At 47.1% G+C, this 12,658-nt stretch overlaps 1 protein-coding gene across 1 annotated transcript in view; it reads right to left on the reverse strand.

Annotated features, from left to right (window-relative positions):
- INPP5J (inositol polyphosphate-5-phosphatase J) overlaps positions 1–12,658 on the reverse strand; it is a 225,956-nt gene that overhangs the window by 96,299 nt on the left and 116,999 nt on the right. Inside the window, exon 8 of the mRNA XM_069619342.1 lies at positions 5,789–5,898. Coding sequence (XP_069475443.1) covers positions 5,789–5,898 — 110 coding nt within the window. The remainder of the gene's footprint in view (positions 1–5,788; positions 5,899–12,658) is intronic.

A 12,658-nucleotide genomic window follows, 5' to 3' on the forward strand; every position in this document is an offset into this window, starting at 1 on the left:
GAATTTGGCCCAAGCCCAGCAGAGGGAGACCAATTGAAGGTTTTGTTTTAAAGTGGGTCTGAACCCAGTGGAGGGGGACCCGGAGTGAACACTAAGAAGTTGTATAAGGGAAAATCCTAAGAAGAAAGGAACTTTACTATTGTGTCATGTTGCATCAGGCCCTCTGAAATAACAGACTTTGAATGACAAAGAGACTTTGGCACAGAAGGTCCTGATGTTGAAGTCTTGAACTACATCCTTGTGCTAGAGAAGCCAGAGAGTGTGCTAAGCTTGAGTGTACTGCTTTGTCCCATGCTGAAAACGTGGGTAAGGGAAGCCAACGGCTTGAATATCCTGACATATTATTTCTTGAACACTGTTCTTTTGCATAACATTGTTTCCCACACTATTTGTTTTTAGAAGTAAGGATTGGCGATAGGTTTATTAGTATAGGCCCTTTTATTTTGACAAAGGCACCACTAGGACTGCTTTATTATTATTTGATGGTCGTAGCTTTCTCCCATCTTTAGATTTTGGTTTAGATAGGCGTTTTCAAACCCAATTGAAGTTCAATAAACTCCATTGACCTGTGATCACTTTCATCGGTCTTACTGTTTGAAACCATGCCTTCCTTACAGCGGAGAAGGAGCTCAAGGACCCAGAGGCAGGTACCTGTTCTTGCGGGGTACAGTTCAGGGGAGTATGATGACCCTGGGTATGATATACAGACCGAACGAATGACAAGCTGCATTTGGGGAAACAGTGAAGGACAGACCGATCTCCTTTGTGCAACGCCCCCTGATTGTGGGTGGGAACTTCAACATGGTCCTGGGCCCGTCCAGAGATAGGAAGAGAACGGGAGCATGAGGGACCACTCAATACAGGAAAGGATGCTCAGAGCAGTTCCAGCGTATACATCGAAAGTTGGGGGTTTTAGACTCCTTGACACCACCAACCGTGGACGACCCTCCGTTCACGTTCTATTCTTGAGTTCATGACTCCTTCTCGAAGATCGACCATATTCTAGTAGATCATAGTCTACGGGAGTATGTTTCTAGCTCTCGGGTTGACCCGGTGCCCTGGTCGGACCATGACTTGGTGCAGGTGGAGATGAGGCGGGGTTGTGGGTGAACGCGTAGGGGATGGTAGAAATGTAATGATTTACTACTAAAAGATAAAGAGTTGGGCCAGACCCTGCTCGACAAAATTAAAGAGTACTTTGAATTTAATTACATCAGGGAGGTGAGCCCGGCCACTGGAAGCCTTGAAGTTGATGATTCAGAGGGAATTGATTAAGATGGGATCTAATGAAAAAAGAGCTAAGATGAGGCAGGAGAACTTGCGAAGTAAGATCGCGGCGGTGCGGTCACGGGGAGTCCTGCAGGGAAGTCTGAGTCCAGAATAGGTAGGGCAGCTGCTAGAATACAAATCACAGCTCAAGGAGCTGATGGTGTATGACATGGAGAAGAAATTACTCTTCCTGAAGCAAAAATATTATGAAAAGGGGGATCGGGCGAACAAGATTTTGGTGTGGAAATTTTGGGAGGTCCAGAAGAGCAAGATGGTGTAGGTCATAAAGACGGAGGATAGGGTACCCCACTATGATAGAGTGGGCATGGGGAGCAGTTTAGGTAGTACTACCAGGGTTTGTGTACATCAGAATATGATGGGGATGGGTCACACATCTCCAATTTCCTTGACTCCCTACCAATCCTAAGGCTTTTAGGAGACCAAGAGTTTCCAATGGATGAGCTGATCATGGAAGAAGAAGTGATTTGGATGATAAAATCTAGGAAAGGGGCACCACTCCTGAGGAGGACAGGTTCTCGGTCAAGTTTTATAAATGATTTCATTCCACCGTGGCTCCATATTTGGTGCGAGTGTTTAATGTGGTATTGGTGGGGGAGGCCCTTCCCAGCTCTATGATGAGGGCAATCATTGTTGTGATTTCCAAGAACAGTAAGAACCCAATGCAGTGCTCCTCTTATCGACCCATCTCCTGGCTCAAAACTGATGTAAAGATACTTGCGACATTGCTCGGGAATAGGTTGGAGGGACTCAACCAGATGCATTTTTCTCTGGAATCTGACCTGGATGTCAGTTTGCTTTCACTGGACTCCAAAAAAGCATTTAGTAGGGTGGAATGGGGTACCTGTCTGAGCTTCTGGGAAATATGGGACTAGGGTTGAATGTTTGTAAATGGGTCACAGCATTATATGGAGTCCTGTCCGTCCGAGTGCAGGTCAATGGATGTTTTACGGTGGCCTTAGCCCTGTGCACGGGTACGTGGCAGGGTTGCCCGCTATCGCTGCTATTGTATGAACTAACTTTGGAACCTCTGGCCATCACTATTCACCAGCATCCTAGAATTAAAGGCATTAGGAGAGGGGAGGTGGAATTCAAGCTTTCTTTGTTTGCTGGTGACATTCTTTGCTGCCTCAGTGATGTGGAGTCGTCCATGCCCAAATTGTTAGCTCTCATTCAGCGGTTTGGTGTCTTTTCAGGGTTGAAGTTTAATAATCCTAAACCATCCATGATGGCAATGAAAAAACAGGCTTCTGGTCTTGGGGGTAGGAAGCAGATACATCAGTTAGGGGTAGAGATGGTGGCGATACAATACTTGGGTATCACAATAATCCAGGAGCTTCCTCGGCTGGCGGAAGTCAACTTTGATCCTCTCATGTTGGCAGTCAAGAGTGATTTACAGAGGTGGGGCCCATTGGTATTTTCCTGGTACGGGTCGATGACAGCGGTGAAAATGAATGTCCTCCTCTGGTGGCTGTACCTGTTTGCAGCCCGCCCGATGAAACTCCTCAGTAGATGTTTTGTGCAATTACACTTGTTGTTGAGTAAGCTTGTCTGGCAGGACAGGCGCCCCCGGATTAAGAGGACGACTCTTACTCTGCCAAGGGCACACTGAGGTTTTGGGTACCCAGACTTCTTCCTATATTACTTGACAGCCAAACTGTGACTTCTGATAGAACATATGAGGGATGATTTGGGTACTTTCTGGACGTTCCTGGAACACATGGATACTCACTCGGTGAAAGTGCGCGATGTATTATGGGCCCCATGCACGGAGTTGCTGTATCACCTGCGGGATAACCCAATGCTGAGGCTCCTTTGGCATCTGTGGAAACGGGGAGGGTTCAGAGAACAGCTGTCCTCCTGGCCGTCGCCAATGACGTCGGTATGGTGTCTCCTTGTGGGACTTGGGCATCAAGGTTTCTGCGGGGCACCGGCCTGGTCGGACGCAGGATTGGAAAGAGCAGGTCAGTTGTTTGGACTGGGAAGCTTCCTTGATTATGACTTGATTAGTGGCACCTTGGGTAGGGAATTGATCTCAATCTATCGGCTTAAGGGGATCCTCACAGACCGGAAATGGGGTACTACTTTTAGGAGGTCACTTACGCCCTTTGAGAAAGTGTTAGATGACTCGTTCTCATGAAAGGGCATTCTATTCAAGCTTTATGGCTTTTTGATCATGGCAGAAAAGGCAAATAGGCTGAATTGGAATTACTTGAGGGGAGCGGAGATCTCGGAGGAGACATGTGGTCGGAGCTTAAAGATTAGCTTCCACTGTAACTTGTTTACAGCCTCCATTGACCATAATGTTACGATGGTACACAGTTTGCAGGAACCTCTTCAATGTGCCTGAGGGGATGTGGGGCAATCAGGTCACTGGCCCAGATGTGGTGGCTCTGCCCCAAAGTTCGGATTTACTGGAAGGACCTACTGGGGTGGATGGCAGAGGGGACAGCAGAACGTCTGCTGCTCGACCCCCTTTAAATGCTCCTGGGATTACCCCCACCTGATAAAGATCTCTTTAGATATCCTAGAATGTGGGAAACCATACTCAGAGCAGGTTGAGTGGCCATAGCCCAGGAACGAAAGAGTGCTGTTCTTCCGAGCCACAACGAGTAGAACCGCAGACTTAGAGAAATGTTTATTATGGAGAAGTTGACGGCAATGATGTAGTTACTTTTAGGGAAGAATGGGGGGCTGGGATACAGGAGTGGGGATGGGATGTACACTGAAGGGTGGGAGACGGATGGGCACAAGGGAGAGAAAAGTCTACAGAATGGGGTAGAGGATGTGGGGGATGCTGAGGTTTCTAGGAGGGGTGCAGGATGGCTGTGTCCTGATGGAAGGAAGGAGGATGAAAAGATTCCATGGTTTCTTTTGTACTTTTACACACAGAACTGTGCGCACTGGCCAGATTATCCATATTCTTATCTCAGAGGTGCTCTTGGTAGGGGGATGGGTGAGGGTGTGGGTGGTTTGGGCTGAAAACATTTTGGTAAGAATAGTCATTATGTAATGGAATGTGTTTGCTTTCATGTTTTGTCTTTTCTAATAAAAACATAATTAAAAAAATAAAGACAAGCAGTAAACACCTTGAGATAGCCCTGGCCAGGCTGTCTCAAAAGTTAGGCATTTTTATGCATTTTATGCACCGTTTTTTGTACAGTGCACTGTGGACTTTGTATACTTTTTAAAGACGTTTTCACATTTTAAAGAACTATTTGAAAGTACTATTTTTATATTGCTGAAGGTGTTTTTAGATACGCAGCAGCTTAGGGTTAATTGTGATGAAAACTCTCAAAACCCGTTGTGTACTAGAAGAGAAAGGTATAAGTAAGCATACAACTAAAAGAACCATACACCCCAGCATTCCATTGTCCATCTTTCCTTTTGTGTGCCAATTACTTTAACCTAGTGTCTTCTTGCCTTTGGGGTATTTGGGGAAACTCTTGCCCTAATCTTTGACTTTTACTCCCTTCCCCACGTCACAGCGGGGCTCATCAGGGTGATCTTGGCCCCAGTTAAGCCGGATTGGAGGGAGGTAAGGGGCAGGTCAAGTATTCAGTAGAGGTATATAATAAGTGCATTGCATGCCCGCCTACACCTGTCTCCCTATAAGGTGTGGGGTACGATCCCCCTGCTACATGTACATGAGCACAACTCTCCCTCGGACACTCCTTGTATACCACTCTCTGCAATGACAATCTCCCACTTTCAAATTCGTTACTCATCCACAGGACGTAGACATGCACGTGCTCCAGCCTCTAAATTACACAATCCGCCTTCCACACCAAGAGAAGTTGTGACATTCGTAGAATACTCTCACGCACACACTCTGCCCTCTGCACAACACCATGTCACCAAACTGACAGGCACAGTTCGGTAACCATGTTTGTACCTATCGACCAACCACTGCGCGTCAATCACTCAGGGGCCATCTTCTATTGGACTGCCTCCTGGCTGCCGAGCATCATGTGCTCGGGGGCCCATTTGGAATGAAGTTTCTGTCTTCGAATCCCTGTTTCCCCTCTTTTGGGTTAAAGGGCAAAGGAGTGAAACAAGGGTCTAAAAACGGGGCGCTAGCAGCCTTACGGGACTGGGGAGGTGTTGTGATCACCTGTGATAAGCCGAATTCAAATTGTCATTTACGTTCTCAACGCAGAGACATAGTAATTTGAAGAATGCTGAAACACTACCTTTTACGAACTTCTATTTTCAAACCTGATCCTTTCAAATAAATCGCCAATAACCATTTGAGGCCAAAGAGGTACATTTGCGTTGGCTATTTTGCATTGCTGCCTGCCTTTCTTCCAAACATGTCTCTATATTTTAGAATAATGCCCTAGTCTCCCAGTGAGTACTCCTGCTAGCCTCCCCGGGAGTACTCATGCTATCTTTCGCTCTTCCACAACAGTCCTCCTTACTGGCCCCCTATCACTCCCCCAGTACCAAACGCGTGGAAGCACAATCGGGGCAGCTGCTGATGTTGCTACTTTGGCGCTACCTGGTGTCATAGTTGTTGGTGCCAACATCAAACTTGTAGGTGGGAGGAAACTTCAGGGGTCCCTCCAGGAAGCCCCGCAGCACATGCTCAGTGCCTTTCGCCATAGTCAGCTGTGGAGACAGAGGAGACAGAGGGTCAGTGGTGGAATACACTCGTCGCTCGAGTTTTCCTGGAAAAGGAACGAACACATAGATAGCTCAGAGGTTAAGCACTCATCTGACATGGGACCGGCCCGCACTTTGCAAGTTTGAATCCTAGCATGGCGGACTCAGACCTTCCATCAAACCAAGGTCTATAAAAAGTACCAGTATTTTTTTTAAATAGAATATTATTACAGCGCTTTGGAGTCAGAAGAATCCTATATGAGGTGCAACCAAAAAACAAGATGTTAATATTGTAGACAGTGAGGGAGGTTGTTTCTTACCCTCTGTTCCCCCTCAACCGTCCTCTCAGCTGAGGGAATTGAGCAGCAAGGAAGTTGAAGTGTTTGTGTAAACAAGTTCAAAAACCTGCACATTGCTGTGGGTGGTGGGGGTGGGCGGGGGTGGAGGCAGGTAAGGAATAACAGGGGATACAGTGCATTGCCAGACCAGCTGTTGCATGAGTCATGGAGGCCCAGGGCAGACAACGCCAGCATCTTAATTATGCATGCATCCTGCAGAGCACGGCATTTACAACCTAAACATTTAACGTGACAAGCATAGTGGCAGAGCCTGGGAAAGGGGAACGAGCTAACGACACTGGGGAGGCATGAAGATCACAATTATACAACAAAAAAAAAAAATCACAAGATAGCCTATTCTACCTGCTGCTCACTTGATTGTGACTCAAGCACCAATTGTCCTTATTCTTGGCTGCTGGCTGTGCAGCCCCAATTCATTCTCCTGCATCAGCTTCATTTAATGAACTCTACATCCAGTGCCAAACAGTGTTTCAGTGCCTCTGTATTACCCACAATGTAATGCACATTAACAAATAAACCCATCCAAATGGATTCTGCTGATTAACACAATACTCCAGAGGAGATCCTACTCGGGATCTGGCAAAGCAACCTCCGGGAGGCGCAAAGAGGCCAGCGGGGCTCTTTTGTCCTCCAACTGAAAAGTCCAAAAAGGCCTGGTTCGGAGATCTGCACTCGAGCCAATCAGAAGGGGCCTGGGAGCACTGCAGACGTGCATCCCTTATTTGCACCCGATTCAGATGCCTGAAGCCGCAGCAAACCTGGAGCACCTCCCAGATGCTGACACGCAAATGCCATTCATGAAAATGTGCCCATGGGCATCTCAGAAATGCAGGTGCAGGCCGCCAGATTCTCTCTCCCGACCCTTTATTTGTTTCCAAGGATTGCATTTGGAGAGCATTTATTAGAATCGCCTTTTTTGGGCAATGGGACTCAAAAGACTAATGGCAGACTCCAGGTGATGTAAGACCTTAGCAGACCGGCACAGTGAAGGCGGGCTGCAAGGTCTTCCATGTTCCAATGTCTCCAGGCTCTGAACCCAGGAGTTTTAATGGTTCTTGGAATGAGAAGTTCAGATAAAGCAATAAAACACAAAATGGAATAAAAAGAGTGGTTGGGCCATGCCATTAGTTGTGGTTGGTCAAGAACACTATTATTTTCTGTGTCAACAATGAAATCAAGTTATTATCCTTTTTTTGTGGGTGGATCTTTGGGATATCAGCGATGCAGTAACTAAGCAAGAAGACCTTGAAGAGTACGCATGGGAATGTTGGTTGTTTGGAGAAAGCATCTCTGCTCTTTGATGGGGGTGAAAGTCAAGGCCAAGTTTGAATGATAAACAGCGAAGTTTACAGGGTAGGCAACATATGTTTTGAACAGCATTATCAATAAAGAAGCCATGTCCCAATAAATATAATTTTAGAATAAAATAATACATTAGTCGGTCCGATAGCACAGCGAGTAAAGCGCTCGTTTTGACATCTGTGCAGAGCCTGCTGATGCAGGTTTGAATCCCGGCAGCGCCAAACTCAGCCTTTCATCCTTCCGAGGTTGATAAATGAGCACCACACACCGTGGGTAATAAAAAAGCAGCGATCGGATACTTGAGGGTTTGTAACGCTATATAAATGCTAAATTATTATTATTAATTAACAAAACTAAAATACATGCAAACAGAAATGGTTGCTGAACTGTATGGTTAAAATTATACATTATAAAGAATAATAGAAAAACATATATCTTAAGAGGCTTGTAATTGCTGTCTACGGCAAACACATCCTTAGAGCGAGGCCTGCATCCATCTCAGGCAAAGTGCTCGGAGCCGCACCACATCTACCCCGGCGTTAGGGGGGTGCTAAATGTCAAACAGAACATGACCAAGGTCCATCTACCCAATCCCGAGTTGGAGTACAAGTACCCTTGAGACTCCAGCTCCTGTTAAGGGTTAAGGGTGTGGCATATGGGGTTCAGTGAGCAGCCCTCAGAGACAGGCTGCCCAGGTTCCCTTTCTGGGTAGGAGTAGCACGGTGGCAAAGCTTAGCAAGTGCACTTCCCAAAAGTGGGTTACACTCCTGACCCGGGTCTCAGGATTCATAGAGGTGGCAAGGCCCGTGCACTGAAGACTCTGCTTCATTGTGGAGGCTGGGCGCACTCAAGTTCAGGGGGAATGATGAGGAGAACTGTTCAGTTCAGGACTTTTCGCGGTTCCATGTGTTAAAATTGCAGCAAAAATGGCCGTGGACACAAAATAGCGTGGCAAAAAGGCGGTGGTTTTGCCACCGCAATCCATGCAAAGGATGCAGGGGACACCCCCGCAACTCTCAGACCCATTATACCATTTAAGGGGAGTGGAGGACACCCCTGCAACCCCCGCTCCCCTGAAATGGTGTACATCTTTAACAAGTCAAACTACAGCAATTTTGCCGAGATTTTTTGTACAGGCGACCTTTTTGCGGCGATTTTATCACTGCATACCCTTTTCTCCACAGAAGGTGAGGATCAGGAGAGTCTGGGCAGGGGCACACTCATTGTTGGTGGCTCTGAAACCAGTAACTAGACCACATGGAGAGAGAGCGGGCAGAGGGCCAGGCCATTCTCTTGCAGCTTCTGCACGGACAGGCCAGGAAGCCCTTAGTTTGGCAACTGGTAACATGCTTCTACCTCAGGTGCTCGCGGCGAGAAAGTTCGCCCAATGGCTCGCTCACCCTCTGGTACGCATTGACTTTCTCGGAGCTTCAGTACGCTGCTCCGTTTCTCCTGCTGCTGCCGCTCACCTCCGCTCTTCAGATCTTCTGGAGGCTGGTGCTGCAGCAGATCCCTGTCTTCCGCTGCTCCTGCTGCCGCCACTCACCTCCGCTGTTCCGATCCTCGGGCAGCTGGTCCTGCAGCGGATCCCCGTCTTCCGCTTTTCCTGCTACCGCCGCACCCTCAGCTGTTCAGATCCTCGAGCGGCTGGTCCTGCAGTGGGTGCCTGGTTTCCGCCGCTCCGCTTCGTTCCGTCGGCGGCTGAGCCAGGTGCTGTAACCCTCTCGCTCACCTGGGCTTGCTTTGGTGGGCTGGATCGGCGGCAGATAGTCCTGCTCTCCCCCCCCCTGGGATTCGCCCTGTACGGTCCCGCGGCTTCTCCGACCAGCGCCGCTCCCGCCTTCTCTGCAGTCTCTCTGGCTTATCCCCGGCTGCAGACGATCCTTCTCCAATGATACAAAATGAGAAACGAAAACCACTTCTTCCGTGTAGCGGGCAGGCGTCCTTCTGCTGTGGCTGGATGCTGCATGCAGTAAGGAGCCCGCCCGTTATAAAGGGGTTGTCCCTCCCCTTTCTTTTGATAGTCTCAAATCCAGGTCTTGCAGCAATGTCGTTTTATTGTAAATAATGAAGCGTAAAAAATAAAGCTGCATGCCAAGACTCCACTGGTTCTCTCATACCTGGTAACAATGCACTACCAACCTAGAAATTCGATGGTAGGTGCTCTTTAATGCAAATCAACATTTTGGCAAAGGTGTTGCAATAGAAACAGATTTTATAATGTTGCCCGTCTCTGATTGGTCCCGGGATAGAGTCAAAGGTTAGAACAGTAACCCCTCTCGCAGAGCCGTCAACAGATGGCCTATTTCCCTACAAAGTGACATATTCACAGTAGGTAGGTAGAGTGGTGATTACAATCCATAACAGACCCTTGGAGCCTGTACAGCAAGAGGTGACCAAAGCAAGGATTAGAACATGGATTACGTGAGTGAAGTTAAGGCAGACTAGGAGCTGAGTTACAGGGGTGATCATTTTCAGTATTTTGGATCTCCCAGCATGATCAGCATCTGCCGCCCCACACTTCTCCCCCTCCCCCCAGCAACTCCACCAGAAGCAAGTTACCCTGGGGATTGCAGAAAAAGGGATAGGGCTCTCAATCAAGGATATTTTCCTGATGGGCCCAAGAAGGGGACTTGGAAACCACAAGTTCCCTTGGAGTATGGGAATAAATGGTTTGGGAAAGACCCACTATATAGGGCATTTGATGGAGTTTAATTACTCAAGGCCGACTTCCGTAGAAGTGGAGGCTGGTGAAACAAAAAGGGGGAAAGACCCTTTCCCCAGTCTCCCTAACGAACAAGGGGAGCTTGTTGGGACAACCAATGATCTTGAATCCTACTGTTTGAAACTGTCCTCTACATTCCTTTATAGGGTGTGTTGTATTTTCTAGTGTGCTAGAACTGTCTGTTGTGATAGGAATAAAGTATATATTTGTATACAACCTTGACCGGACAGTCCCTTTCATCATTGGGTAATAATTGTATTTTCGCTGTGTTGCAACTAACCAACAATCCACAACCTTGTGAAGATAAGCCTGCCGTTCCATCCACATTACCAAAAATAGACATGGAGGTTTCTAATTTGCTTGTGGTTTACAATCTGTTTGGATCCCTTCTGGTGTACTAGAGGTGTGCGGCTGCTTGATGGTTTAGAAACTGATATTCATCCCTGGACCGCTGGTACCCCGGAAGTTGATTCGTCACAACACCATTGCACCACTGATTGTGTAAGTCACCAATCTGAAGACACAACCTTTGCAACTGAGCACGGTCAAACTCATTGAGCCACCCAACTCCAATACACTGCCATGGTAACAGAGAAGCGTTTAACTGACTCAAAGACACTGGAGCACCCACTGAGGCTCTGCATATCTTGATAGTGGTCCACTATCACCCTGAACCAGTTGTTGAGTGGCATTACTACGCTGCACCTGTTTATAGAGGCTCAATCGCACCTTGTGCGTAACAATAGTGATGGGGCTGCCCCTTGTGACTGAGAATTAGCAGAAAAGAGAGTGAGTGTGGAATGGGGCAAGTGTAAAATGCTGTTTCGTGGGAGGAATGTTTGTAGAGGAATGTCTCTGCACTGAAGGTTCAGTTAGGAGGTATCATTAACAGGACAGGAAGTTGATGTGGTTGTCTTGGGTGTCACTCATATGGACTATTCGAAAAGCTCTTCACTTCTTGACAATGTGGGTCAACCTGGTCAACCTGTTCATACAGATTTAGTCTCACGTGCATATTTTTTATAGGGTACACTCTGAACCTGCACCCATTTGGAGAGGTTCACTCTCACAGTGCACATGTTTGTAGGCGCATTCTCTTAAGTTCCATTGATAAAGTGTGATAAGGAGTGACCTCTCTCTTTACTATTGGAATTTTGGTTGGCAGTCATTGACACCATGTGCTTTTCTATCTTGCTATCACAGTTGTCAGAAGTCATTAGAGCACATTTTCTATAGTGGCATAATGTGAACGCAAGGTGTAAAAATCCTGTGCAAGGCTTTAACACCTTCCATTGATGTCACGGCACATTTTCATTCATTTGTATGGCGGAGAGGAGGGGTGGAAAACAACTTGGATATCTGCCACCGCCTTCCTCTCCGCCATACAAATGCTCCTGCATTTGCGCTAGCATGGATTTTCATGCCAGTGCAAATGCTGGTGATCCCTATGGGGTCCGTCTGCTTTATACATTAGCATAAAGCAGGCAGGCCCAATAGGGATCCATAATAAATGCTGCCTGCCATGCTTGCCTTTCGGGCATGGTTTAGTTTTATTTTCGAGCAGTGCTTGCCATGGGTGGCGGAGTGCAAAACTGCATGGCAAAAGACAGCATACACAAGTGTATGTCACCATTTTACCTGCATTTCTGTGCTCTGCTGTGCAAATGATGAAAATTTAGCAGCGGGAGGCCGCCTAAGTGTATGTCAACAGGTAAAGCCTGTCCACCGCCAAATTGCTAATTTCATTAAAGTGAGCCCCATAAAGCCAGTCCTCAGACTCTGGGCTGGTTCGTTTGATTTGTGACAATTGATTATTTTCTTTAAAACCAGTACTTTTTTCAATCTCAATAGTGTTCCTGCCTTTGTCCATGCCACCAGTACACTTTCTCAGCCCTTTTAGCCTTGCCTTCCATTTATATCCTGAAGGTATCCAATGTGGGCAAGTGTGACTGGCTTTCTTGACCACTTCCAGACATTACCTCCGTATACAGAAGACATTGGGAACTGCATCCAACTTAACACATGAAAAACTAAACATGTTCTGAAAAAGCCCCAGTGCTCTCAAACAATTCCAAGAGCCACCCGCCCCAGTGCTTGGCTCCGTCAAACTCTAAGAAAGAGAAGATCAAATAAAATGTACAACGGGACTCTTTGATATACTTAAGCGCACAGTTTGGACAGTTGTGTCTAATTCCATTTGGAAATTGAGGCAATTCTCATCCCACTGCCCAAAGCATAGGCAGTGGGTCTTATAAATGCCAAGTGAGACTTCCACAACGGCATCTAAGATGGCCTTGGTGTTGGTCTCTTACAGCAATAACACTCTGCTGAAAATGTAGCCGCCAGATTCCTCCATTACTGCAGAAAACATAATCATATC

Source organism: Ambystoma mexicanum, chromosome 10 (assembly GCF_040938575.1).
Source record: "Ambystoma mexicanum isolate Mex_15411 chromosome 10, UKY_AmexF1_1, whole genome shotgun sequence".
Classification (NCBI taxonomy): Eukaryota; Metazoa; Chordata; class Amphibia; order Caudata; family Ambystomatidae; genus Ambystoma; species Ambystoma mexicanum.